This window comes from Pseudonaja textilis, chromosome 2 (assembly GCF_049901715.1).
Source record: "Pseudonaja textilis isolate UNSWEBS1 chromosome 2, rPseTex1.2, whole genome shotgun sequence".
Classification (NCBI taxonomy): domain Eukaryota; kingdom Metazoa; phylum Chordata; class Lepidosauria; order Squamata; family Elapidae; genus Pseudonaja; species Pseudonaja textilis.
Window position 1 is genome coordinate 75,162,793 of NC_141991.1, and position 24,386 is coordinate 75,187,178.

At 37.3% G+C, this 24,386-nt stretch overlaps 1 protein-coding gene across 1 annotated transcript in view; it reads left to right on the forward strand.

Moving 5' to 3' along the window:
- The first annotated feature begins 479 nt into the window (after positions 1-479).
- COL23A1 (collagen type XXIII alpha 1 chain) overlaps positions 480-24,386 on the forward strand; it is a 305,935-nt gene continuing 282,028 nt past the window's right edge. Inside the window, exons 1-2 of the mRNA XM_087924342.1 lie at positions 480-1,046; positions 9,952-10,021. Coding sequence (XP_087780468.1) covers positions 768-1,046; positions 9,952-10,021 — 349 coding nt within the window. The 5' untranslated portion in view covers positions 480-767. The remainder of the gene's footprint in view (positions 1,047-9,951; positions 10,022-24,386) is intronic.

Here is a 24,386-nt window from a genome sequence, read left to right on the forward strand (position 1 = left end):
CTCCGAAGTGAACCTCACTTAAGTTCAATGGCACATATCCCATGCCACCGAGAATGGAAACAGCACTGAACGATAGCCACATTTACGCGCACATCCCAACCTTTCGATAACATTTTGATACGGCTCTCTACTCATCCATTACTCGGGGAAGAGGGTTTTGGCGCCGTCGCTGTCCTCAGGAGAAACCGACGGGACGACTGAGGAGACCGCACCGCAGCCCATCAGCTGAGAAAAATCCTACCGCGGCTGAGGGGGTGGGGGGGGCGGCCGGGCAGGCAGCAACAGAAAGGAGGAGAAGGGGTCCCATTCGCAGCCTCGAGCCCTCTCCCCATTTCTGAGCTGGGGGGCTCGGCGCAGCTCTGACCCGGGCTGGGAGGAGACCGCGAAAGCACGTGGGGGGGGAGCGGCTATCCGTTTCGCAATCCCCCGGGGAAGAAGAGCTTCGAGTAGTGGACGCCGTCCCCGCCTCCCCAGTGCCAGAGGGCTGAGGGGGGGGGAAGAGGCAGGCAGGCACCCACCTACCCTCCTCCCTGCCCCCGCCCCGCGCAGCTGGAGGGCCATGCTAGGGAAGAGGCCACGCTTCCCAAACTTCCTGCCCCGCTCGCTCGGCCAACGGGTGCCAAGAGCTGCCGCCGCGCCCGCTATCGAGCGAGCGCTTCCTCAGCCAGGGGACCGCAGGAGCCGCCGCCGCCGCCGCTGCTCCCCGGAGAGGACCTGAGCGCTCGGCCGCTTCTACCTCGCGGAACGCGCGCACGAGAGGGAGAGAGATGAGCGGGCCTCGAGAGAAGGCGCCCGAGGCTGCGTCCCAAAGCGGCGGCCGCTGCGCCGGGGGCGTCGGCAGGGGCCCCGTTATCCTCTCGCTGCTCTTCTCGCTTCTCTCGGTGGGCGCCTGCTTTCTCCTCAGCGCCAAGACCTCCAAGCTGCAAGGGCGACTGGTGGCCCTGGAAGAAGAGTTGGCCAGCCGCGCCTGGAGCCCCGGAGAGCAGCTGGCCGCCGAGCCTTTGCTCGCCGCGCTTCAGCCTCAGGTGGACGACCTTCTCCAGGAGGTAAGGGCTGAGAAGGGCGGGGTGGAGGCCAAGGGGACAAGGGCGTGGCGGCGGGGCCGGGGGCTGCCTTATTCGCCCGCTTCTCTCAAGTAAACTTTCGAAGACAAAGTCTGGCTCCCCCCGCCCCCCGCCCCGGCTCTCGGAAGGGGCTGCGAATGGGAGGGCAGGCAGCCTGGCGTTTGGATCCGACTCTCGGCCGCGGGCGCTTTTTGATTGACAGCGCGGGGCTCGGACCCGAGAATGCAAGCAGAGCCCCGTCGCACCTCACAACTTAATCCAAAGCTGAGGGGGCATCTGAAGGCGCCGCCGCCGGGACTCTGCATAGCTGTGGGTCTTCAAAGTGCCTCCCAGGGCATCGGGTGTCGTTTCTGCTGTAACTGGCCGAGACCGTTACAACTCGGTACTGGAAGCAGGCGGACAGGACCCCGCTCTCTGGCTTCTCCAAATGATAACATTTGTGGGGGTGTTTTGCATTGTGGAACTCCATGCTTAACCTTTTCGCCTACATTTCCTCAAAGCGCTTGTGATCCCGTGAGAACCCTATCCTCAACACCTGCTCCGTGTTGTTGTCACAGCACTCCCTGCTAAGCTAGAGCAAGATGATCCATTGCTTACTATATTGTGAGAATCACAGCGGTTTTAATTAGTTTAGTAAACCATAAGTGACTTGCCCTTGGAGCATCCTCTGATCTAAACTGTTTGAGCAGGAATTGAGATCTGGCTTTAACCCAGCTGTTATCTGCCAGGATGCACTGCTTTAATTGCTGGATTGCAAGCGCTACAATATATAAATCAAGACATCCTTGAGTTGAGATTAACTCTTGGTGGCCACATTCATGCCATTTTCTCAGCACCATTTTAGAGATGGGGTGCCTTTGCTTTTCCTGTGATTATTTTTGTTTTGCGTTTTATTTCAACTCCCTTCAATCAATGTAAAAGGGATGTATATTTTGAGCATATACAGAATGTTTCCTTCGCTATAGTTCCAAAATTGTAAAAGTGCTTTGAGGATGTCAAGGTCCAAACCGCTTTTAAGCTAGTATTCTCCAGAAATGTTGGACTACAACCCACAAAACTGTAAAGGTAAAATAAATTTTGTACACTTTTGTAAATATACATTTGTGAAATCTAGATTTCTACTTCATTACCTTGTGTTTTTAAAATCTGTGACAGCAGTGCTCAAAACAGTCTTCATCATAGTGATCAGTTGACTTTCCAGAATGCCAAATTGGCATTGCAATTTAAGATATACCTAGAGGGTTTCACGTTAGAGAGAGGAGGTTTGTTATAAATGGCTGAAACATTTCAAACTTACTGGTTATTATATTGTGTAGAATTGGGAAAAGCTTCAGTAATAACCTTTCTTAAAATCAAAAGCACTTTAAGAATATTTTCTAGGAAAAGAAGAGCCTCCTAGTAAGTGTAAAATGAAGCTAATTTAATTTATGAAGTGTGTTAAATAGGGTTGCAAAGATGTGCAAATCATGGGCCATATATTGAACAGATTAACAGATTAATAGATAATCAGAGTTGGAAGGGACCTTGTAGGTCATCTAGTCCAAACCCCTGCCCAAGCAGGAGACCCTAGACCATTTCTGACAAATGGCAGTCCAATCTCTTCTTGAAAGTCTCAAGTGATGGCGCTCCCATAACTTCCGAGGGCAAGCTGTTCCATTGGTTGATTGTTCTCACTGTCAGAAAGTTTCTCCTTGTTTCCAGGTTAAATCTCTCCTTGTTCAGTTTCCATCCATTATTCCGTGTCTGGCATTTGGGTGCTTTAGAAATAGCTTGACCCCCTCCTCTCTGTGGCAGCCCCTCAAGTATTGGAAGGCTGCTATCATGTCTCCCCTGGTTCTTCTCTTCACTAAAAGATTGTTTGGCAATTAATATACAGATTTCACCGGCATGGTGTTCACACAAATCTTAATCTCAGTTTAATTATCTGTTGCAGTTAAGACATTCCCCTTTCTAGCATTGAACTGGGCTGATCTGGAACAAAACATGGCGTGATTGGATTAGTACTTGGATGAAAGTCCAGTAGAAAGTCCTTTGGTTGTAGCATAGATGACAAAATTAGAAAAACCATCTAGAAGAATGCAGTGGCAAACCACTTTTGTATAGTTGCCAAGTAAGACATGGACATGTCTATACAGCCACCAGGAGTTAAGCTTGACACGAGGGAAGCCAAGGGGACTTTTTTAAATACCCAGTTATTTGTGCTGTGCCTTCACAAAACATTAGATACCACTGACAACTTGATTTTGCTTCGTCTTAGGGTAATTGCTGACATGAAGTGAGGACAGAAGCTTGTGACACTGTAAAAACAAAGACATGTGTGTTATACATATGAAAAAAGAATTTATTTGCATGCTATAGTCAGGAATTACAATTTCACAGTGTTGATTTTTTTTTTTCTGCAGTAAACCAGGATGGCTACTATTCTAAAATATGAGGTAAAATTCATATCTGGAGTTATACAGAATTATAGTCCTTCTCAGTGGTGGTCTCTTCCTTCTGGAATTCTTTCTTTCCTGAGGTGTGTGAAGCTTCCGCCTTTGCTGACATCTCAAAAATCAGTTATATATACTTTATTCCGATAAACCTTTGATCCTAGCTGATTGATTGATTGAAAGTGTTTGTCTAAAGCAGGGGTGTCAAACTCATGGCCCACGGCCCAGATGCATCACACTCTCGCCATGCCCACAACTGGTTTAGTGAAGAAAAAAATCACGATGTGACATATGACTCTACTGTGACAACACAACTTTGACAACCCTGGTCTAAGGTTTTGCATTGGATTGCATTTTTATGTTTTTCCTTTGTTTATTTCTGTTTCCAGACTTTTGTTTGTTTTGATCATGTAGTGCCTGGTTTCTTTCAGGATTGGGGCAGATTACAAATATTGATAGATAGGTAAATAAAGTACTGTAAATTTTATCTAACAGGTTCATAGTATTTGAGTATTTTTGCTCATGAAATTTCACAGTTTGCAGCCCACTTTGGGAGAAGAATTAGAAAGGCTAAGCATCTCTTTCATGGTATGTTTTCTAATCCTATGCAAATTATCCATAGTTTGCTTTCTTTAAAAGACCAGAAGTGTGTGGGATATAGATACATGATGCAAAATCCATGTCAAAAGAGGAAAGCAGTTTACAGTGTTTCTCAGTCTGTAGCTGTATCTCCAAGACTGGAAAATTGGCATGAAATTGCTTAACATTTAAATAAAACCAGGACAGAATCTGACAGCAACATCTATATGCTGTCTAACTCCACAATGTTGGTTGTAAGTAGCCAAGAAATAATAACAGGGAGTTTAAATTTTATTTCAAAAGCAGAATTTCTGCAGAACTACGAAATTGATCAAACATAGGTACTGTAGTTCCAAAGGATATGGATAAATATGGCCTTTGATACTTAATTTTGCTGTGTTACTGACAGAGCATTCAAATAAGGTAATTGTTCAATTAGTCTCAGATACAGTTCTTCATGGCCTCTTTAACTGTCACAAGATAACTTGTAAGATATCCTGGAGTACACTCTCCAGCTATAAATAGCACTTTCCTACCAATGTTTTGAATTTTGTAGCCAGTCTATACAATATGATTAATTCAGTCCAACTTTACTGGCTTGCGATTTAGAAATAGAGGAACACAAGCCAACAGAAATGGGGAAATTACTACTGTAGTGCAATTGTATAATTGCAGCATAATGAAGTGATATTGCAATGAAAATCCCTTCTTCAAATAGTCATTATGAAAAAAGGAAATTCTAATATAAGCAGTGGATGCTACAAAAATACTCAAAGAAAGATGGTAGATTTATTTTTCTCATTTAGCTGGATATTGCAAACCTATCCAGCTGTAATTTGGATTTCATTTTTGTTTATGATTGAGAATAGTTTCTTAGTCACTGACCTTTTAAAAATTTGGATTGGTTCAGACATACAGTAATGTTAAATCAATGAACCATTGGTATAAATCTTACATTTATTAGGTTTCCTGCTGGGTTTATTTTCTTTTTCTGAGTGACTACAAAATTGGAATGCTTTGACTTTTCTAAAACATTTTTAAACCGACATACAAAGAAGTACATTGGGATTAATGTATTCATTCGAGAATCAAGTTTTAGTTATTTACTAAAGGTTTGAAACCAAAAAGGACACATATGGAGGATTAAAAGAAAGGCTAAAAATAGATAAAATTCATATTTTTTGAGCTAGTGCCAGGTAGGCTAAAACTCAGAATAACATGAAGTTGGTGAATGATAATAAACAACAAAAGATTTTTCAGATACATTCAGAATAAAAGAGGAAAGATTTATACCAGTTGCTCAGTGAAGATGGCAAAATGCTACACATTAGCAAACAATGTAACTACAAAGGTGAAACTACTCAATTCCTAGTCTGATTCAGGCTTTATCAACAAGGAGGCAGGTGTTGTACCAGGCAGAATGAAGGGGCAAGTTTGAGGCTTGAGATTGAGGGAGATGGTCAGGACATATCAGTTTATTCTGAAAGAGTTTAAATCTGCAGAGCTGCATGATTTACATCCTACCATACTATAGGAACATTGTTCTATAGAATTCCAAATGCAGGAATGGTCTGGATGAACTTTTATGTATTACTTTTGAGAAATCCCAGAAAACAATCAAAATGGTCTCAACCTTGGCAGCTTGAAATTATGTGCGCTTCAACTCCTATAATTCCCCATTCATCATGCTGGTTGAGGAATCCTGGGAGTTGAAGTCCAAATGTCTTCAAGTTGTCACGGTTGACAAATATAGTGATAGACAATAAAAAAGGCAATGTCACAGGAAATTATGACTTCAAAAATAGGAAAAGAAGGATCCAGGAAACTATTATCAACCCTTCAGTGTAGGAAATCAGGAAACAGACTCAAGGTAACTAGAGTTGTATTAATAAAGACTATAGTAATAGAATTTTGAAAGCCTGCCTATGTTTACCCTAAGACTTTGTTTCCTTGTCTTAAAATATGGTTCTCCAAGCTCATTTCTGTGACTCTTTACAACTTGAAACAATTAGGCTTATATCAATACCCGGGAAGATTTGAGAACAAATAATAAGACTATCAGTTTGCAGATACCTTGATAATAATGTGATTATCAAAAGACATTGTGGATTAGTCAAGAGTAGGTCTTGTGCAGCTGACATTTTTTTAGATTGATAACATTCAATATTGATTGCTATGGACATAAAGAATCTTGATTTCAATAAGCAAGTGATAAAGTACTCAAGAACATTCTGGATTAGGAAACTATGTGGGCTGGATAGCATGACAATTATGGGGATACATAGCCATTTAAAAACAAACTTCCATTAAAAGAAAGGACCTGTTTCTATCATCCCAAAGAATGACCCAGAAAAATGATCTTGAGTTACAGGAAGAAAGCAATTTGACTATGGAGCTAATTATCAAGGGAGGTGGTGCTCATGTTCACCGAATATGTTCAAGGAGAAGCCGGATAACCTGTTGCCTGGATTATTATGATTCCTAAACTACTTAAGTATTGGGTTTTAAAAGGAAGTTCATAGTGTTATAGATTTAAGGTTGAAAGAAACTTTGGGTGTTTAATACATCCAATGTAGGAATCACCTCTTCAGTTCTAATACATGCCCTTCCACAGCTTTTCCTCTAGGAAAAGAAAATCTATAATCTCCCATGACAAAACAGTTTCAAATACCTAAAATAAAGTTTCATGACTTCCTGCACGTTTGTCTTCTCCAAGCTAAGCTACCAAACATGTTCAGCTGTTCTTCATGTAGTTTTCATTCTTGATTCCTTATTTTCTTTGTTGTTTTCCTCCAGGCGTGCTCTGTTTTTTTTAGTGTCATTCCTAAAATGAGATGCTCAAAACTGAATGCATCAATGCTGAATAAAGAGATACAATGATTGTCATTAACATTATTGTAACACTACTTTTGATGCAGTCTAGGAGTGCATAGTTTCTTTCTTTTTCTTCTGCAAATATAACAGTTGGCTCATATTTTGTGATCTATCAAGATACAGATTCTTTTTGAATACAGTATTTCCCCTGCACCTTATATTCCTACGGGTATTTGATTTTTCCTACCCAAATATAAGACTTCACATTCATTTCTGTTGAAATTCATGTTGCTGCTATATCTATATCATCATCATCATCATCATCAAAATCATCATCATCATCATCATCATCATCACCACCACCACCACCACCATCACCACCACCACTACTACCACCACCACCACCACCATCTTTTTCTAGCCTAATTCTTATATAGAATACTCTTTCTATTTATATAGAGACATTGGAATTTTTGGATCATGTAACTTGCTTGGCCTGTATCTTCTTGCATAAGTTCTATGCTCACTTATGTGATGGATCTTTTTATAATACAATTGGTGAGATTAACACATGGAAACGTCTTCTTAGCCTATAATATATAGTTTGAAAAACATTTTTTTTGTATTTAGAAGGTAGCATAAGTTCCTTGTAGATGGCATTTTATCAGATTTGGGACCCACAACAAGGCCTTTCCGACAGCCAAAGGAGAATATTCATTTTGGAGAAGGTGATATCTAAGCCTTAAACTATGTATGGTTTTAAAGGTGATAACCTGCACTTCAAGCTGCATTTGGAATTACCTGGCAATCATTGCTGCATCTGCAGTAGTGATGTCACATAGATGTCATACAGGTGAACCTTAGTACTCCTGTAACTATTCCGGCCAATTACAGAACCAAATAAAGTGACTGACCAGTCTTCAAAGGCAGCCCCATGAGGGCCACTTGTGAAATACAAAAGCATGCATTAAAACCCCTCTTCCAAAAATGGCTGCAGCTGATATACAAGATGCAATTGTTCAATGATCTTCCACCTGCTGTTTAAGCAGGAGGTCTGGGTGATTTGTATTATTTGACTACATAGTGTAAAGACCTAGTGTAAAGACAAAGCTATTGTCTCTAAATTTACCTCATTCAGTGGAGGACTGAATACAATTTGATATATGTGCAGCTCTTTTCGCTAAAACATGTTAATGTCTATTTTCTATATTACCAAGCTGTTATTTTTAGTTGCCGTAGGTCAGTGCCAAATAAGAGAATGGATGTCACTGCAGAGCCATCAGTGATGGCATGCCAGTGAAAGTTGAGAACTCCAAAGGAGGGCATCAGAGTATGATACCTCATTCTTGTGCTGCACAAAATGTCCCAAGAGCACGTCTCTAAATGACATTCCACAGTTAGAAAGTTCTCAAATGAATTTGCCTTGAAAAATGCTTAAGGGCTAGAACAACTTGGCTTTTTTTCCAGAGCAGTTTGTTGTATTTTTCTCTTCTTTGACTTTTCAGCCTTAGTCCTAAAGTTAAAAAAAAAGTTACTTTATTGTATATTAGAGAAGATGCTTCTGGATTCAGAGGAGGAGCATATTCGAAGCTCCACTTTTCAAATAGTTAAAGCAGCCATATCTTTTCCCAAGCCTGCACAACTACTTTGTGTACTGCTTCGAGATGTTCCTGCATCTTCATGCATGCAAAATCACTTTTCTTTGCTGGGAAAAAGGCAGGAAGGTGACTGACTGCATGTATGCAGTTGACCCCACAGCCCCAAAGAAATGATCCCTTGTATTCAGCAGCACCTTTTGGAAGGATTTTTCCTGTTTTAAAGGACATTATATAAATTGGATTCCCTACCAATCCATGGAAACAACTTTCATCAATCCATAATGCAAGTGTCAACATATTTAAGAGCTGCATTTAATATACAAGTAGAACTTCCTTTGTAATTTTCTAAATCTTCCAACCTAATTGCTTCATTCTAAGGAGCTCCTCTGTAGATTGAGCTGAGCTACCATTATGATGGATGAATAATGTCCCATCTAGTTTTCAATAGTATCATAGGTATAGGAAGGATCTTAATTTTACAAAGCCTTTAGTATTTCGAATATGCCCAGAATCTTTGTTCTGAATCTGGAAATGAAATTTTTGGGGGCTTGTAGTACAAGCTGGAAAAGCAGCATTGGTATTCCCATTACAATAACTAGATTGGATTGGTTGTGTTCTTTTGTTAATTCTATGGGAGGAAGAGAATGAGTAATTTGTCCCAACTCCTTTTTAATGCCTGAATAGACATGAGGTGGTGGAACAGGAAGTTATAAGTTACTTTTTTTCGTGGGCTGCTGAATTGTCAATAACTGCATAGTTTCAATTTGGCATGAATATTTCTAGTTTTCAATCTCTCTCCCCTTCTCTTATTTGCTTTATTATTTGCTTTATTTCATTTAATGCTTACAACTCATCTACTTCTGATGCTGCATAGAGCCCCAAAAGTGAATAGAAACAAGTATTCTAAATTCAACGGTGCAGCTTTGTTTTCTAGTTTCTTCCTTTTTTAAACATGAAAGCTGAATAATCCTATCTACAAACAGTCAATTCTCTATAAAGATAATTCCTTTAGTTTAAAAAAATGCATACCATTTTGTGCATGGTATGCATATATGGATACCATTGCTTTATTTGGGTCTCAGTCAATGATTTTACAGAGTCTTTAGGGGAAAACTTGTGATGAATGGTTAAGAATAGATTCTTTAAACTATTCCTAAATAATTTTGCAGATTAAATATAAAATAATTGAAAGGAACAAAAAGATCAGGGTGCTGGTTTCTGTAGTTTATTTGGCTTGAAGTACTTGAATTATTTTAAAATTAACTAAATACTGGCATGATCCAATCAAAGCTGAACAAGCCTTGGAATTTCCAATGGGTGAGATCTAAATATTTCCTTAATTTTCTCATTGAAATCTATGAGACTTGGCTTCAATATGGCTAGGATTTATATGTTTAACAATAGCAGGGATCACATTTGTTGGCTATTAGTTTTTATTTATTTATATGTTTGTTTTCTTGACAGAAACTGAGTGAAGGATTAGCCAAACTACGTACAGCAAGAGAAGTACCCTCTGAATGTCATTGCCCACCAGGTAGGTGGATGAGAAATATATATATTTAAAAATAGATATATTGTGCTGTTAAGTGAATATGAGAAATAAATATCCATGGTAGCATTGCTTAAAGGATTGGAGGTGGGTGTCCTGGTTTGAATATATTTACATGGAGTTTTTGTTGTATGGGCAGGAGATCTCTGTTTGATTTTGTTCAATCAATAAGAATAACATTGGAAGGGACCTTGGAGGTCTTCTAGTCCAAACCCCTGGTGAAGCAGGAGACCCTATACCATTTCAGACAAAAGTAAATAATCAGTGAAAGTAATTGGTTCATTTAGTTTTGAAGTGTCTGAGTGTTTTCATAAAAGAATAAATTATTTCTTATTAGAACATATACCTGAATGTTTCTTAATTTTTTTTTACCCCAAAGCACCCTTTGCTGGATGAGTAAGTATGTTTAGTATGCATGGTTGTTTAAACACCTTTATAGATTTATTCCAAAGATAATTTCTCAGATGAATCATTAAAGTATTTTGTTAGCTTTTGTTTGGCTGCGTTTTGTAAAATTTAGTGTGATTCCTTTAATAAATGTCTAATGATTTCAGTATGAGAATAATATGCAAGTATTTGCTTGTTTCTTTCTATAAATATTGCTGATCACATTTGGAACAATACAGAACAGGGCATCTTGTATTTGAAAAGCCTTGGAGCCACACAAATGGGTCATTTTTGTAAAGGTTGAGGTGAAGTGTTTCCAAGTGGATGTTTTTGTTTTGCACAGAAACCAAAGTCATTTTACGTATACTTGGATCTGATATTATTTTCTTGTAGGGCCCAATGTTTAGAAGCAGTCAAAAGACTGTAAACTAAAATTATGCTAACATTAGTTCATGTAAACTTTTCAGGTTGTTTTTGAAATCCTGAGAAAGGTAGCATTATTTTACCCTCTTTTTATCTTTAAATTATATGTATAGTTCTATTAGTTTTCTAATTGTTTTACACATAATTGTTGTTTTTTACTTTAGTAACTTCTAGCAAATAAATTGATAGCTGTCTTCATGTTTATATTGATTTATCTTTTCCAAGCAGGTTACTATAGATTTATTGATATATTAACTTAAAATTATTTCTAGTGTGTCAAAATATCACTTAAATTTGTAGACTGGGAATCCTGCTTAATTTGTAAGTGTGTGTTTTGGTTCTTGGAACAAAGACAATAGTTTGAAGTTTTTGATTAGATATAAATCAATGCTCTTTCTGACTTAGGTAGCCATATTGTGCTTCCCAAATTCAGAGGCAAAATCCAGAGTTTTGGCAGAATGTTTTTAAACCTTTTTTCCCCCTGCTCTGCAAGTGAAAACTGTGTATGTTAAGTTTTCTTGAGGTATAACCAAACAATTTTTTCATGTTAACATTGTTGGCCTTGTTTAGTAGGTTATTTATTGAATTGCCAGCTGCATCTTCAGAACCCACAATATAAAATAAATAAATGAAAAAAATTGTTTTATAATGAGCAGGCCCCCACCCACTAATAAGCTTGTACATTTTCTTGTAGGCATGAGATTTAGATGATTTCTATTTCTTTTTCATTATTTCTATTCTTAAAAAATGAAATAGGTTTTTTGACTTACAGCAATTCATTTAGTATGTTCGAAATTACAACCACACTGAAAAAAGTGACTTATGACCATTTTTCACACTTATGATTCTTACAGCATACCAATGGTCACGTAATCAAAATTCAGATGCTTAGTAACTGACTGATGTTTATGACAGTTTCGATATCCCAGGACCATCTTTTGCGGCCTTCTGACAAGCAAAATCAGCGGGGAAATCAAATTCACTTAACAACTGACACTTAACAACAGTTGCAGTGATTCACTTACAACTGGCATGAAAGGTCATAAAATGGAGCAAAACTCACTTAACAAATGAGTCATTTACCCACAGAAATTTTGGGCTCAATTGTGCTCAGTTGTATAAGTTGAGGACTACCTGTATCCTGTAACTATGTTTCTTGATTATGAAGTCACTGAAGTATAGTTAACATTTATAGTCAGTTGATGCCAGTATGCTGGAATCCCCAGCATTTTTTAGTTATAAATGCATATTGAATTTGGGAAACTTACAAAATTGCCACTAGGTAGATTTTTCTGTGCACAAAATGGCTATAATAAGGAACATAATATAACACTTTTTTGCTAAGCAAAGTTGGACATAATATTCAAATCGCTCATTACTATTTTTGTTTTGTTTATTTTTTAAAAATGGGCTCTAGATACATTAATGAAAATGAGAAAAAGGGATTCTTTTACTTTGCAGCATGCCAACTTACTTTCTTAAAAATCACAGTAGATTTTTTTTAAAACGCAAAAAATCCTGGCCCCAAAAGTTTGTATGATGGCATATCAACATTGTTTGGCACCACGCTGGAGATTAACAAGTCATATAATGAGAACTTTCCCTTTGCAAATCCTCTTTCTTGCTTTCATGGTCCAAAACTGCATCTCCACCTATCACAGTTTTGAGGGAAATCGTATTCTATGGTTTAATCTTTTGATTTCTCATCTCCTGCTTCTCTCTTTCATTCTCCACTGCTATTTTTTTCATTTGTCTTCTACTTCTTCATTTATTCCCTGTTGTGCTCAAGACCAAACTTGACCAGAAATTGGGATGTCTGTGATAAAGATCTCTTCATATCAAATTCAAATATTGCTGCTCAAGGAAAGACTTGGATTTGAAGTGTGATTCTGGGATAGGAAAAGTTTTTCCTTACCACATTTTTCCAATCCAAATTGGACTTCCTACAGTGAAAAAAGCATGAAGTTCTTTATAGTACTGAATGGGCTGTTGGAAAGCAAAATTCAGGGGAAATATAGGACAGCCACTTTCAGCTGCATATTCCCATGACCATACAGGCAATCCTTGGTTTAAAATAGTAATTGCAGGAGAAGGAGTGGCAGAGCCTGGAGGTAGAGTTAAAGCGGGGATCAGCCAAGAATCTCTATGTAGCCATAAGTGGATGAAGTCCAATTTCCCTTGAATTCCATTGCTCTGTATCGAACAATAAGTAGGTGCTAACTGTTAGTTGAGAAGATTATATGTGTTGAATGTGTATGTTTGTGTATACACACATACATATATATACATACATACAAACATACATACATACATAACATACATATACTTACATATTGTTTGTCTTTCCTAGTAAGGAATCATTGACCTTAGTGGACAAGATTATTTGTAGCTCAGGATTGAACAATGCTTAGTGCTTTCTGAGCATGATTCTTTGCTTTCAGACACTTTATTACCCAACTAGGTATACCATTAGTATGAGTCAGTGTGGAATTTGTTCCTTGTTTTATACACAATAGCTGCCAATTTTGATAGCAAAATGTTCTGTATTGGTATGTGGGAATCACCTTGGGAGACGAAGAAGAGACATAGCCAAGATACAATGAGATAGAAGGCAACATGGCCCACAGCAGCAATGTGAGCAGAGCAAGTGGCTCAGAAGAGACCTTCCCTAGTTTCTTGGGATGTAAAAGGAGGAGGGAGAAATATTCTTTCAGACTGTTAATGTAACCAGAATTAACTTATCTTGCCATGCTTTCTGTCTGGTCTACCTTGCAAAGCTGACATATTTTCTCCTTGGTAATCACTTGATTAGAGTACTGTTTTCTGCATGATTGTTTGATGTTAATTCCTGCTTATCTGAGCGATGACTGCTGGAGAGGATGTGTTCTGATCCTTTGTTTCCTTCTTAGCTTTTTTATTGTCTCCTTTGAATACTTTGTAAATATGGTTTACCTCTAATTACTGATGGCTGATTTTTCTGAACAGTGAGCTTCCAGGAGTCCCCTAGAATTTTGGGTTTAGCCCAGGAGCCCAAGAAGAAAAAACAGGAGTCATTTACAATATACAGTGTAAGGATTATAACAGCCACTATGTAGGTCAGATAGGCAGGAGATTAGCACAGTACATCCATGAACACCAACTAGCAGTCAGAAGACACAATGAAAACTTAGTATCACAACACAATGACAAAGTCAACTACAATTTCAACTAGGAAACTGTTGGATCATAGACCAAGCTTGGCATGAAGAATGACAGTGTTGCCTAGTTGGTTAGTGAAATATCTGCAAGCAACCAAGCTCAGAAAGCCCCAGGTACTCCACATTATCGATTTAAATGTAATATTTTGCAACTGTGAGATACACTGACATGCCCGTGCCCTGAATATAGACAAATATGTGATTGTGTGTGTTAAGGAAATGAATGCTAGAAACATTTGTCTTTAATATTTTATGCCATCTCCTCTCTTTCTGCTATTTCTGAATTCACAAAGGGCTGATGGAAAAGCTATACCTTTGGTAATTAGCTGCTGTTCTTAGAGTGAACTGCTATTCTTTTTGCTCAGCTATTGGATGGCTTGATCTGAGCCATAATTGGTGGGAGATGCGTAGCCCTAGATTATACAGCAGCATACTGAATATGCCAGGGAGCATAATGTGAATAAATTTGGAAATGAGGGTATAAAATCTGTAGGAAACTTGCTTCATAGAAAATTGACAAAGAGCACAATCTAGCAAAATCCAACTATAAGTGTTTTATGAGGTGTGTCATCTAATCATATGTATTTATTTGGCAGTCCCACTATGGAGAAAGGGATGTTGAGTCAGATACATAGAATTGGAATCTTAGGGAAATTAAGTATTGTTGCATGTTAGTGCAATTACACCACAATTCTGTAAGGAATATACGATTTGTACAACCCTGATGTGATTTCAGAAATATCCACTTAATGTTCATGTTTTGTCCTGGAAATTCACCCAAGATTTACATGATTGCACATCTTTTGGTGTTTTTGACCACTAGAGGGAGCTAATATTATTTCATGAATACCATAAAAATTAAATTATGCAAAGTATTAAGATAAATCTCATTATCAGGATCTGAAATGCTTGCTTAATATATTAATGCTAATTCTCTTAAATGTGGAGAATAGCTCCACAACTATAAAAGACTTATTTTTACATTCCTTAGCTAACTTTCTTGAATGTTATTTATATAGTAATTAATCTATTTAGATCATTTTCAATTCTCTGCTGTACTGGGGTGCCTCTTTAATCATGTTCTGATTAGGAGTGTACTGTTTTCACCATAAGTACTGTAATGAAACATAAGTAAGACTTCTTGTTGACTCAAACCCTATTTAGTTTAAAATAATTGTATATTTAAGGATGCTAAATCCTTACAGCTCTCTGATTCTATTATTCTAAATATGGTTGCTAAATATAGGCACAGTATAGCTATTGGTCTCTATAAAGGTTTGATTTTTTTAAATGAAAAGCATTTCAGGGCCTTTGAAGAACATAATATTATTTCACACGTATTCACATAACAATCTTCAGACTATTTTACATTCTGGCATCTTCAGGGGTTGGTAGACAAATGACATAATGTATGTTGGGAAGTAGCAATGCACATTTTGTGCCTTACAAACTTGTATGTGATGTTGCAACATTAAAGGGTAGTGTTTGTGTCAAGACTTCATGGTGGATAATTCATCTTGTCATCATTTAATACAACAAGGGCCAATTTTACTTACATTTGGAAGATTTATCTCATGGATTGTGTTCACATATCCTTCTCTGTAGATTTTTTTCATTAAACAAAAGATAGTATTATACTGGGTTGCTATACTATCTGCAAAATAAATAAAATAATATTCTATACATGCAACTTCTTGCAGAAAAATGAGAAGTGCTTCTGAACATACAGCAAGCTGACCTTATGCAAACATTTTTGTAATTGGAGTTCTTGATCTATTGCTGTGTTTACTTGTAGTGGATTCTAATCATTTTCAATAGAAAAGCAGTTATTGTACATTTGCAAGGGATTTTGAAAAGTATTCCATAGTCGCTGTGTGCAGTATCCTTTGATGCTGTCAGTTGAAAGAAAAATATAAATTGCAGTGGTAACTATTCTCTAATCCATCCATTCTCTAATCTCTCTATGTGGATATGCATTATAAGTTTTAAAAGGCTATTCATAAGCTTGGGTGGAGGTAAGAGATAATGGAAAACAGTGTTCTTGCCTATCACATTTACAGATATCCCTCTGCCCCCAATGCCTCGAAAGGGCACTCTTGAGGCTGGGGAGCATTTCTACATGAAAAGAAGGTAGGAAGAAAATAGGCACTCCTATTCACAAGATATGCCTTTGCCTATTTCAACACAAGCCCTCTTTTCCATTAGAAAAAGTATACTTCATTAAGTATGTATGGATATTCTCAGCCATCCAATTGTCACAAAGGTGCTTTTTCAACCAACAGGCAAGTGGACTTTGTGTTTTTTTCCTTGAAGAGATTTGGATTCTCATCCAAGAAGCTTCTTCATTTCTGACTAAATGATGGGGAGAAATGGGGGAGAAATGGAAGGATTTGTAAGATTGCAAAGAAAAGAAATCCTTCTATTCCCCCCTCCCCCCAATTATTCAGTCAGAACTGAAAAAGTTTCTTGGATGAAAAGCCAGACGTCTCCAAGGAAAGAAAAAAAAACAAAAAATGTCCAGTTCCTTTTGGAAAAGCACTTTTGTGACACTTCATCAAGGATAGTCCTGCAATCCTCAGAAGAGGCTTTTTGGTTGTCATGAGGAGAGGAAATTCATCTTTCAGCAATTCTTCTTTGGTCCTAGCAACAATGACAATATTTTCCATTTTGGGATGCTCTCTAAAAATTAAACAATGTCCTAAACAATGTCCACTTCTCCTTCAAGTCTTACAAACAGTTCACAAAGCATAACTTCACAAAACTGTGTTAAAAATCAGTCTCTGTCTGTCTGTCAGGCTATGGCTCAAATAAATCGATTCCATGGGTTATTTTCCTTTCATAAACTTTTCTTTGAAGTCCAGAGATGCTTGGTACAGAAACTTTCCCCTTTTTCTGCTTTGAAAATTGGGGTAAAAATGAGAGGTAAAAGTGAGTTACAAATGAGACTGGACAAATTTTTTTGCACTCATGTTACAAGCATCAAGAAGCTTCCAGGTTGAAAGGATTAGGCAGTGACATCACCATTGTCTTGGGGATGCCCAATTGGGGGCTTCTTTCATGTCCCTGGCAGGAGCTGGAGTGAAAGACGAGAACTCAAGCCCACCCCACAGCAATTCTCAGGTCTCAAACATAGGTTTGCTAACTTCCTGCCCAGTGTCACAACCACTCGAGCCACTGTGCTCCCAAACTGAAGAATAAAGAAAGACTATATAGCTAGTCACAGTGGGGAAGATGAAACCAGTAAGTGGAGAGTTAAAAATGTCCTGCGTCGTCAAGTAATTAGTTTATGAGGCAAAATTTCATATTCTTCTTAAATAGTAGATGTACAGTTGGAAGGAAGGGCAAGGACCTTTGTGGCAAAATGAATATTTTTGTTGTGGGGGGGGGGGGACTATTCTCCACATAACATTAAACAGTATCAGAGTTCTAAATTATATTTAGCCTACCAACCAGATTTTCAGTGTTCTTAGAAAGATAAGCGGAAAGGGAAAATGCCATTCTTGATTTATAAACAGTCATTCTCACTAAACTTTAGTCAAGATTTTTCTTGTAGCCCCACTTTAGCTGCTATAATTCAAACTCTTCCCATGAATGTTCCAGCTTACTAAAATCAAAGAGTTCCTTGGATTAGGTTTATTGGCAAGTGGATTTGTGGAAGGTTGTCTGGAATGATCATTCATAAATAGATTGGAGTATAATGTTTAACAAAGGCTATGAGATTTTCATTTGATGGAGAATGGTACCCTAACTGTATCTCAGGCTCCAATCATAGATTGCTTAGTAATTTTAATGAAGGAAGAAACTTTTAAGCACATTATTTTATTATAGGGGTTTTTTTTGCTACTATGTCTCTATAAAATTTCTTCATATTTTCTAAAACCCATCTAACTACGTGATTGACTTCAAAGGAAATTTGAAGTCATATCTATGTTCCATATGGTGAAAAACTGCACAAGTGAATGATGCCTGAATATGTGAAAAATCTCTCAAGAAAAGCCAATGAATTACCAGTGTCGTTTGGGTGCATGACATCACAGATAACCTGATATGGAATAAAAAAATACTGAATGAGAAAAAATAATATTATTTAAACAATAACTTCTATTGAAGTTTAAGACACTGCAAGCTCCTAAATACAGCATTTTAACTAAAACCATGTATCTGACTGATTTCAAACAGTTAAACAAGGTCAAACCTGATAGGTATTTGGATGAGAGACCACCAGAAGCTGTAGACAACCTACAAGAATATAATGGCAATCTACTTCTTTATTGTTTCCAAGAAACCAGTACAAATGTGACCATGAAATCATCAGGAATTGAACCTAGCTTGAAGGAGACTTTTTAATCTGTATATAAATAAAACATGTATAACTTTATAATATTTCCTAGCATAGAACAGATAATTCATCCTGTTTTTGTTTTAAAATAAGAATGGTGACTGTCAAAACAAAAGATAATAAAGTGTGTAAAGACAGAAGTGCTAAAATAACGATTCAGATTACTTTAAAACTTAGTACCTCAGACTTCTGGTTTGAGATCCTTTGCTGACAGACCAAAACCACGATCGCGTGCGGTTTCGATCTGTGCTCGCCGCTCGAGCACCCTGAGCTGGCTGGTTTCAGGGCTAAGCCACCCCGTAGAAGTGGTGAAGAGGGGCGAGACTGCCAGCGGGGTTGAGGAGAGTGGCATCTCTCCTCCTCAGCTGGCCATTACTCCCTTTCCCAAAGGCGGTTGCAGCAGTGGTCAGAAATGGCTACCTCAAAGAAGAACTCAACCAGAAAAGAATGTGCAGGAGGAAGATAAGAAGAGAAAGTTTTGGTTGACCAGGTTAAACTGCAAAAGCAACAACGTAAGGTACCCTGGAATTTAAACTATAAAAAAATAACATTGTTTCCAAAGAAGATTTTGAGGCAGCGAAGGAGAGAGGGAAGGGAAAGGATTTGGGTTTTTTTTTCTTCCCTTCCCTATACTGCACAGCTAAGAGACTTAAGCAAGAAATTGAAAAAAAATCCACTTTAACATCAATAGGCATTTAAGCTGAAAATAAAATGTCAAAGGGTTAATAAAGATTTCTGGATACTTAAAAGCTTTTAAAAGCAGGTAAGGAGAGAAAAAGAATAAAAAGGCAGGATCTAGAAAAATGGAGGCGACTGCCTGGAACTAAAAGGAATTTACAGTGAAACCTCAACAAGATTCCTAAAAGATACATTTTAACTGAAACTTGGCAACAAAATAATAGAACCCCAGGAAGAGAAAGTGGAAAAAAGAAGCAAGAAGAAACAGCTTTGGATTATTTGGATTACTTGGTGATCTTTGGATTTTTGGTTATTGCATTTAAATGACTAAAATCAATTGGGTGGTTGTTTAAAAGTGTTTAAAATGGCACCACTTTTAGAAGAACTGAAAATGGAACTTAGAAGGTACAAAGAAGATGCACAAGAAGGGAGAGATTCTTTTGGCTCCGTATTTCAATTCTTAGAAATGGTGATCTGGAACTATGAGAAACAAGAAAAGCCTGCAGAACAAGAAGATTGGGACAAAGAAGAAGCCATCTTTAATGATCAAGTAATTTTATGTGGGGGGAAAAAAGGAAAGGAGGGAAAGAGAATCAAAAGTTTAAGTTTTGAAAAAACAACCAAAAAGAAGAAGAATAGTTTGAAAAATAAGTATAATATTAGAAAGCAACAGAAGAGGGGATTACAGAAGAGAGAATTAGAAGTAGAGAGACAAGGGGGTTAAAAGGGGAGGGGAAGAAGGAAAGGAAAAGAAGTTATAAAGGACAGAAACAAGATATAGAGAAACAGGGAAAAGGTATAAGAATTGAAAGTATAAGCCTGTTTAGAGATAATGGGCGAAAACTTAACCGGAAAAGGGATTCTGCAAAGGTACATAAGATAGCATTGTTATATTACAAATAGAAATAATTTTAGAAAATATGATTAAAATGATGGATAAAATATTTATCATAATCTAGTGGAATGTTTGTTAATAAATAAATGAAGTAAAGTGAATGAGAGAATTAAATTAGGAAAGGATGGGAAGATTTTAATTATTATTAATGACTTATAAAATATAAGTGAAGAGAAATATGGGCAAAAAAAGAATTAATTATGGAAAGTTTATAAGTGTTCCCAAGGAAGTATGATATTTAATTGAAAAGAAATGTTAAAGATGTTAAGATTTTAATGAATATTAATGATAGAATTGAATTGGAATGGAATGCTTTATTTACGTATCTATATAATCTTTTTTTTAAGAATATAATGTGTATTTTAAGAATGTACCAAGCAAAATTCGATTGGAAGTTATGTATTATATTGAATGTTATAATTTTAAAGGTATACATTGAAGCTTAAATAAGAGTTGAATGGATAAAATTAAAAGATATAAAGGTGTCATACTCCAATTAGTAGCTACAGGGGAAAATTTGTTTAATGAGAAAAGTTAATATGAAATTGAAACAGGACAGACAAAAGTATAAATATAACGATTTGAATTGAGATGAGATAATCAAAATAAAGTTGAGAAAATTAAAAGAGGGGAAAAACTATGCAGAAAGTGTAAAACAGTAATAAGATATGGAATAGAACACAAAAATAAGCATGAAATTGAGTTTGTGTCTGTATGAAGAAGTGATAACTGGGGACCATGCTATTTTCAAAAAAAGATGTTTTATTTGTATTATGTTTTTTTTTTTGTGAAAATCCAAATAAAATTTTCAAAAAAAAAATTAGTACATCAGTGAAATTATATCTTTGATTATTGGAAAACAAAAAAAAAACCAACCATGGATCAGATACCAACTTCAGTAAAAAGTTTCATCACAGGATGAGTTAAAGATTCTAATTAGAGTCAAGAAAACTTTGTTGAGAAAATAAATGATTTGCCCAGACAACAAAAATCCAAGCAGTGGATAATATAATATGATAATAATTAGTATTAGTATTAGTAATAATAGTAGTAATAGTGCACATAGTCCTCAACTTACAACAGTTCATTTAGTGACTGTTCAAATTTAGAACAGCATGACTTATGACTTTTTTTCACATGGCCATTGAAGTGTCCCCATGCTCACGTGATCAAAATTCAGATACTTAGCAACTGACTCATGTTTATGATGGTTCCATTGTCCTGGGGTCATGTGACGATCTTTGTGACCTTCTGATAACCAAAGTCAATGGGGAGCCAGATTCATTCAATGGTAGCAAGAAAAATCATAAATGAGGCAAAACTCACTTAACGAATGTTTCATTTAGCAACAGAAAGTTTGGGCTCAATTGTGGTCGTAAGTCGAGAAGTACCTGTATATCATCACCACTGCAGGAAAAAAGTAAGCTGAAAACCAGCTACGGAAATAGTTACATTGTTGAACAGAGAAGCTGAATGAATTATATATAATGCATTACTGTGTATGTATTTACAAATCATCAGGAGTGGATGTTAAAGCAGTAAATAATTGTATGGCATCTTAAGAGTTTATTACATCATTATTCCAAACACTATTGATCTTAATCAACTTTCATGGTGACATGAAGTAGACCTAGGAAAGGAGCCTTATATGAATACATTCTGTTACCATGCAGGGAAAAGGTGAAAAGAAAAGGTAAGAAACAATGCAGGTTGTGCACTATGATCAGGAAACAGAGGTGGTATTCAGCAGGTTCTGACCAGTTCTGGAGAACCAGTAGTGGAAATTTTGAGTAGTTTGGAGAACGGGCAAATACCACCTCTCACTGGAGATTTTACAGTATCCTTCCCCTGCCACGCCCACCAAGCCACGCCCACAGAACCGGTAGTAAAAAAATTTGAATCCCACCACTGACTGGAAAGTTATGTGATTCTAATACACTCAGTCCACACCTTCATGAGGGAGAATTGTTTTCTACAGACAGATACCTTATCTATGCACATGCCAAATGCGCATGCCTATGAGGGAGAAATACTTCTTCATGAACAGAAAGGAGTCACTCCAGATCTCCTTCACCTGGAAAAAGATTTGGTCCTTTTTAACCAAAACCAGAAATGGCTGGACTAAGGCTGGAACAGGGGGGGTTATGATCTCCCCAAATTCTCTGTTATCGGTTGCTAGAACCTCTAGGGATCAAGGGGAAACTCAGGTACCTTGAAGCAGAAAAAACTCTATTTCACAAAATGATTGTACCTGTAGAGATAGGCAATCAGGAAGCTGAATTAAAGTTAATTTCTGGGGTTTTTTTCTGAGACTTTGGTGTTTTGATATCTCTATACAGCTGGGAAACTGTGTTTTATGTCATCCTGGCAATATATTTTAAGGAATAAGTTGCAGGTATTTTCTTACTTTCAAATCTCTTGTGAAGTGCACTAACATAGAACTCTCCATCTTGTCTCTTTTTTTTAATGAAGGTTTGGGGTGGGATCCGACAGGGTTAACTCACGATTCGGTGATTTATGAGAATCGGTGATTTATGATGTGCTTCCTGTAAATCTCCTGTAAATTGTCATCAGCACGCTGCATGCAGAGAAGCAGCCTTTGAAACAGCCCTCTTTTCCTGCTTTTTTAACTGCAGCTGTGCCTCATTCGGCAGCTGAAGTTGAAAAATCAGGAAATAAAGATCAGGTAAGAGCCCGAGTGGGCAGGTGGGCAAACCGGTTCTATGTCTGCTGCTCTTCAGAGCTACCAGTTCTACAGAGGTGGACAGAACCAGTAGAAACCCACCCCTGTTTTGGGCCAGTAACAAGTTATTTGTCACAAAGCAGTAGCAACTTGTGCTGTTATTATGTGGATTGTATTTTACTTTGTAACACTCTATTTTTAAATAAGGTAGTGTTTCCCCATCATCTGAACTATGAACATTTGCACTTTATAGATTTAAAGTTAAAAGAGTGGAGGATTGGTTTACCTTGTTTCTTTTAAATAAAATGTTATTAATCTCTTGTAAGATTGATTTGTTTTCCAGGCAGGGATGTGGAAAAAAAAGTTGAATCCTGTAGCCATACATTTTAATCCTGTGTGTGGCCAGAAGGTAATGCTGTAGAACTTCATTCACTTTTTTTTGCTTTATGACATTTATGACATCTCTCTTACACATTGTGTAATTATATTCTTTCTTTCTTTTGTAAACTTTCAAGTCTGTAGTTTCACTAAGAAGTAAAAGAATCCCTGTCAGCAAATATTTTCATATCATTGCCAAGAAAAATCTATAGACTTACGGTATTACCAGGAGTTCAGCCAACTTAATGGAATCTTTTTTTGTTGGGTGTGTGTGTGTGTGAATTCCCAAATTGGGATTGTCAATTTTACTTTCCCATGCCCTCACCCACCAACCAGTGAGTGGAAATAGGCCCTTTTTCCAATAGGGAATTGTTTTCTGATAACCATGGGCTTCCATGGTCCAAGAAGATTGCATCAAAATTATGCACATGATAAGTAAGGTGCAGTTTTTCATCATATTGTTCCTATATATTTTTATCTCCCTGCTATGCTACAGATACTTATTCCTGACACAAAAACTGTTATCAGTTGCTGGTCAGTTAAGATTTTCCAAGTCAAGTAACCATTATCTTCCAGCATTTCCTTCTATAGGAAAGTCTAGGAAGTGTAGGCTTTTAAGTCTTACTCATCAGTACGACTCTGTATTGGTTGATATCCCTCTCCAGCAGGAAACGGAATGACAATGGGTAAGTACAGTCATAGCCTTTTCCCCCATCTTCAAAATGGGATTGAGTTGAAACAGTCTCATTAAGAGACAGTCCCAATAGAAATCAGTGTCATGTTCATCATAGAAGTGTGGCAAATGCAACAATTAAAGGTTATCATAACATAATGTGGTGGTATGTTCTCTATAACACTTGGTTAGAAATGGCCAAAAGTAAACCATTGTGGCTTGTGGTATTTCCACCCATTATTAATCTCTAAAAACATATGCCTGTGTAATTTATAGCTTTGATGCTGTATAGAGCTCATGGAAATTTTATTCAGTTTATTCCCTGGCTGAATAAAATTGCAAAGATTGACAGCTTCGCTTAGTAAATTAAAACATAAAATAATATATAACATAAAATAGTTTATAATACTTTGTATCATATCAACAGCCTGCTTTATTGTTTCTTGGTTGTATTTGAAATAGTTACCCTAAAAGCAAAATGCTTTGGGTCAGATATAGTATATTGGTATAGCTATTTGTCTCTTGTTCATCATTAACCACATAATAAAGGATTCTACATAAGACATGATACAGTAGCGTTCTACAGTCAGCTTTCTTTATTGGGCCTGTGCTTTCTAACCATGTGAACTATTTTGAAAGTCTAATTAGGTTGGCACCTGTTGTTCCAAGGTTTATGTGTCTATCGGAAGCAGACTTT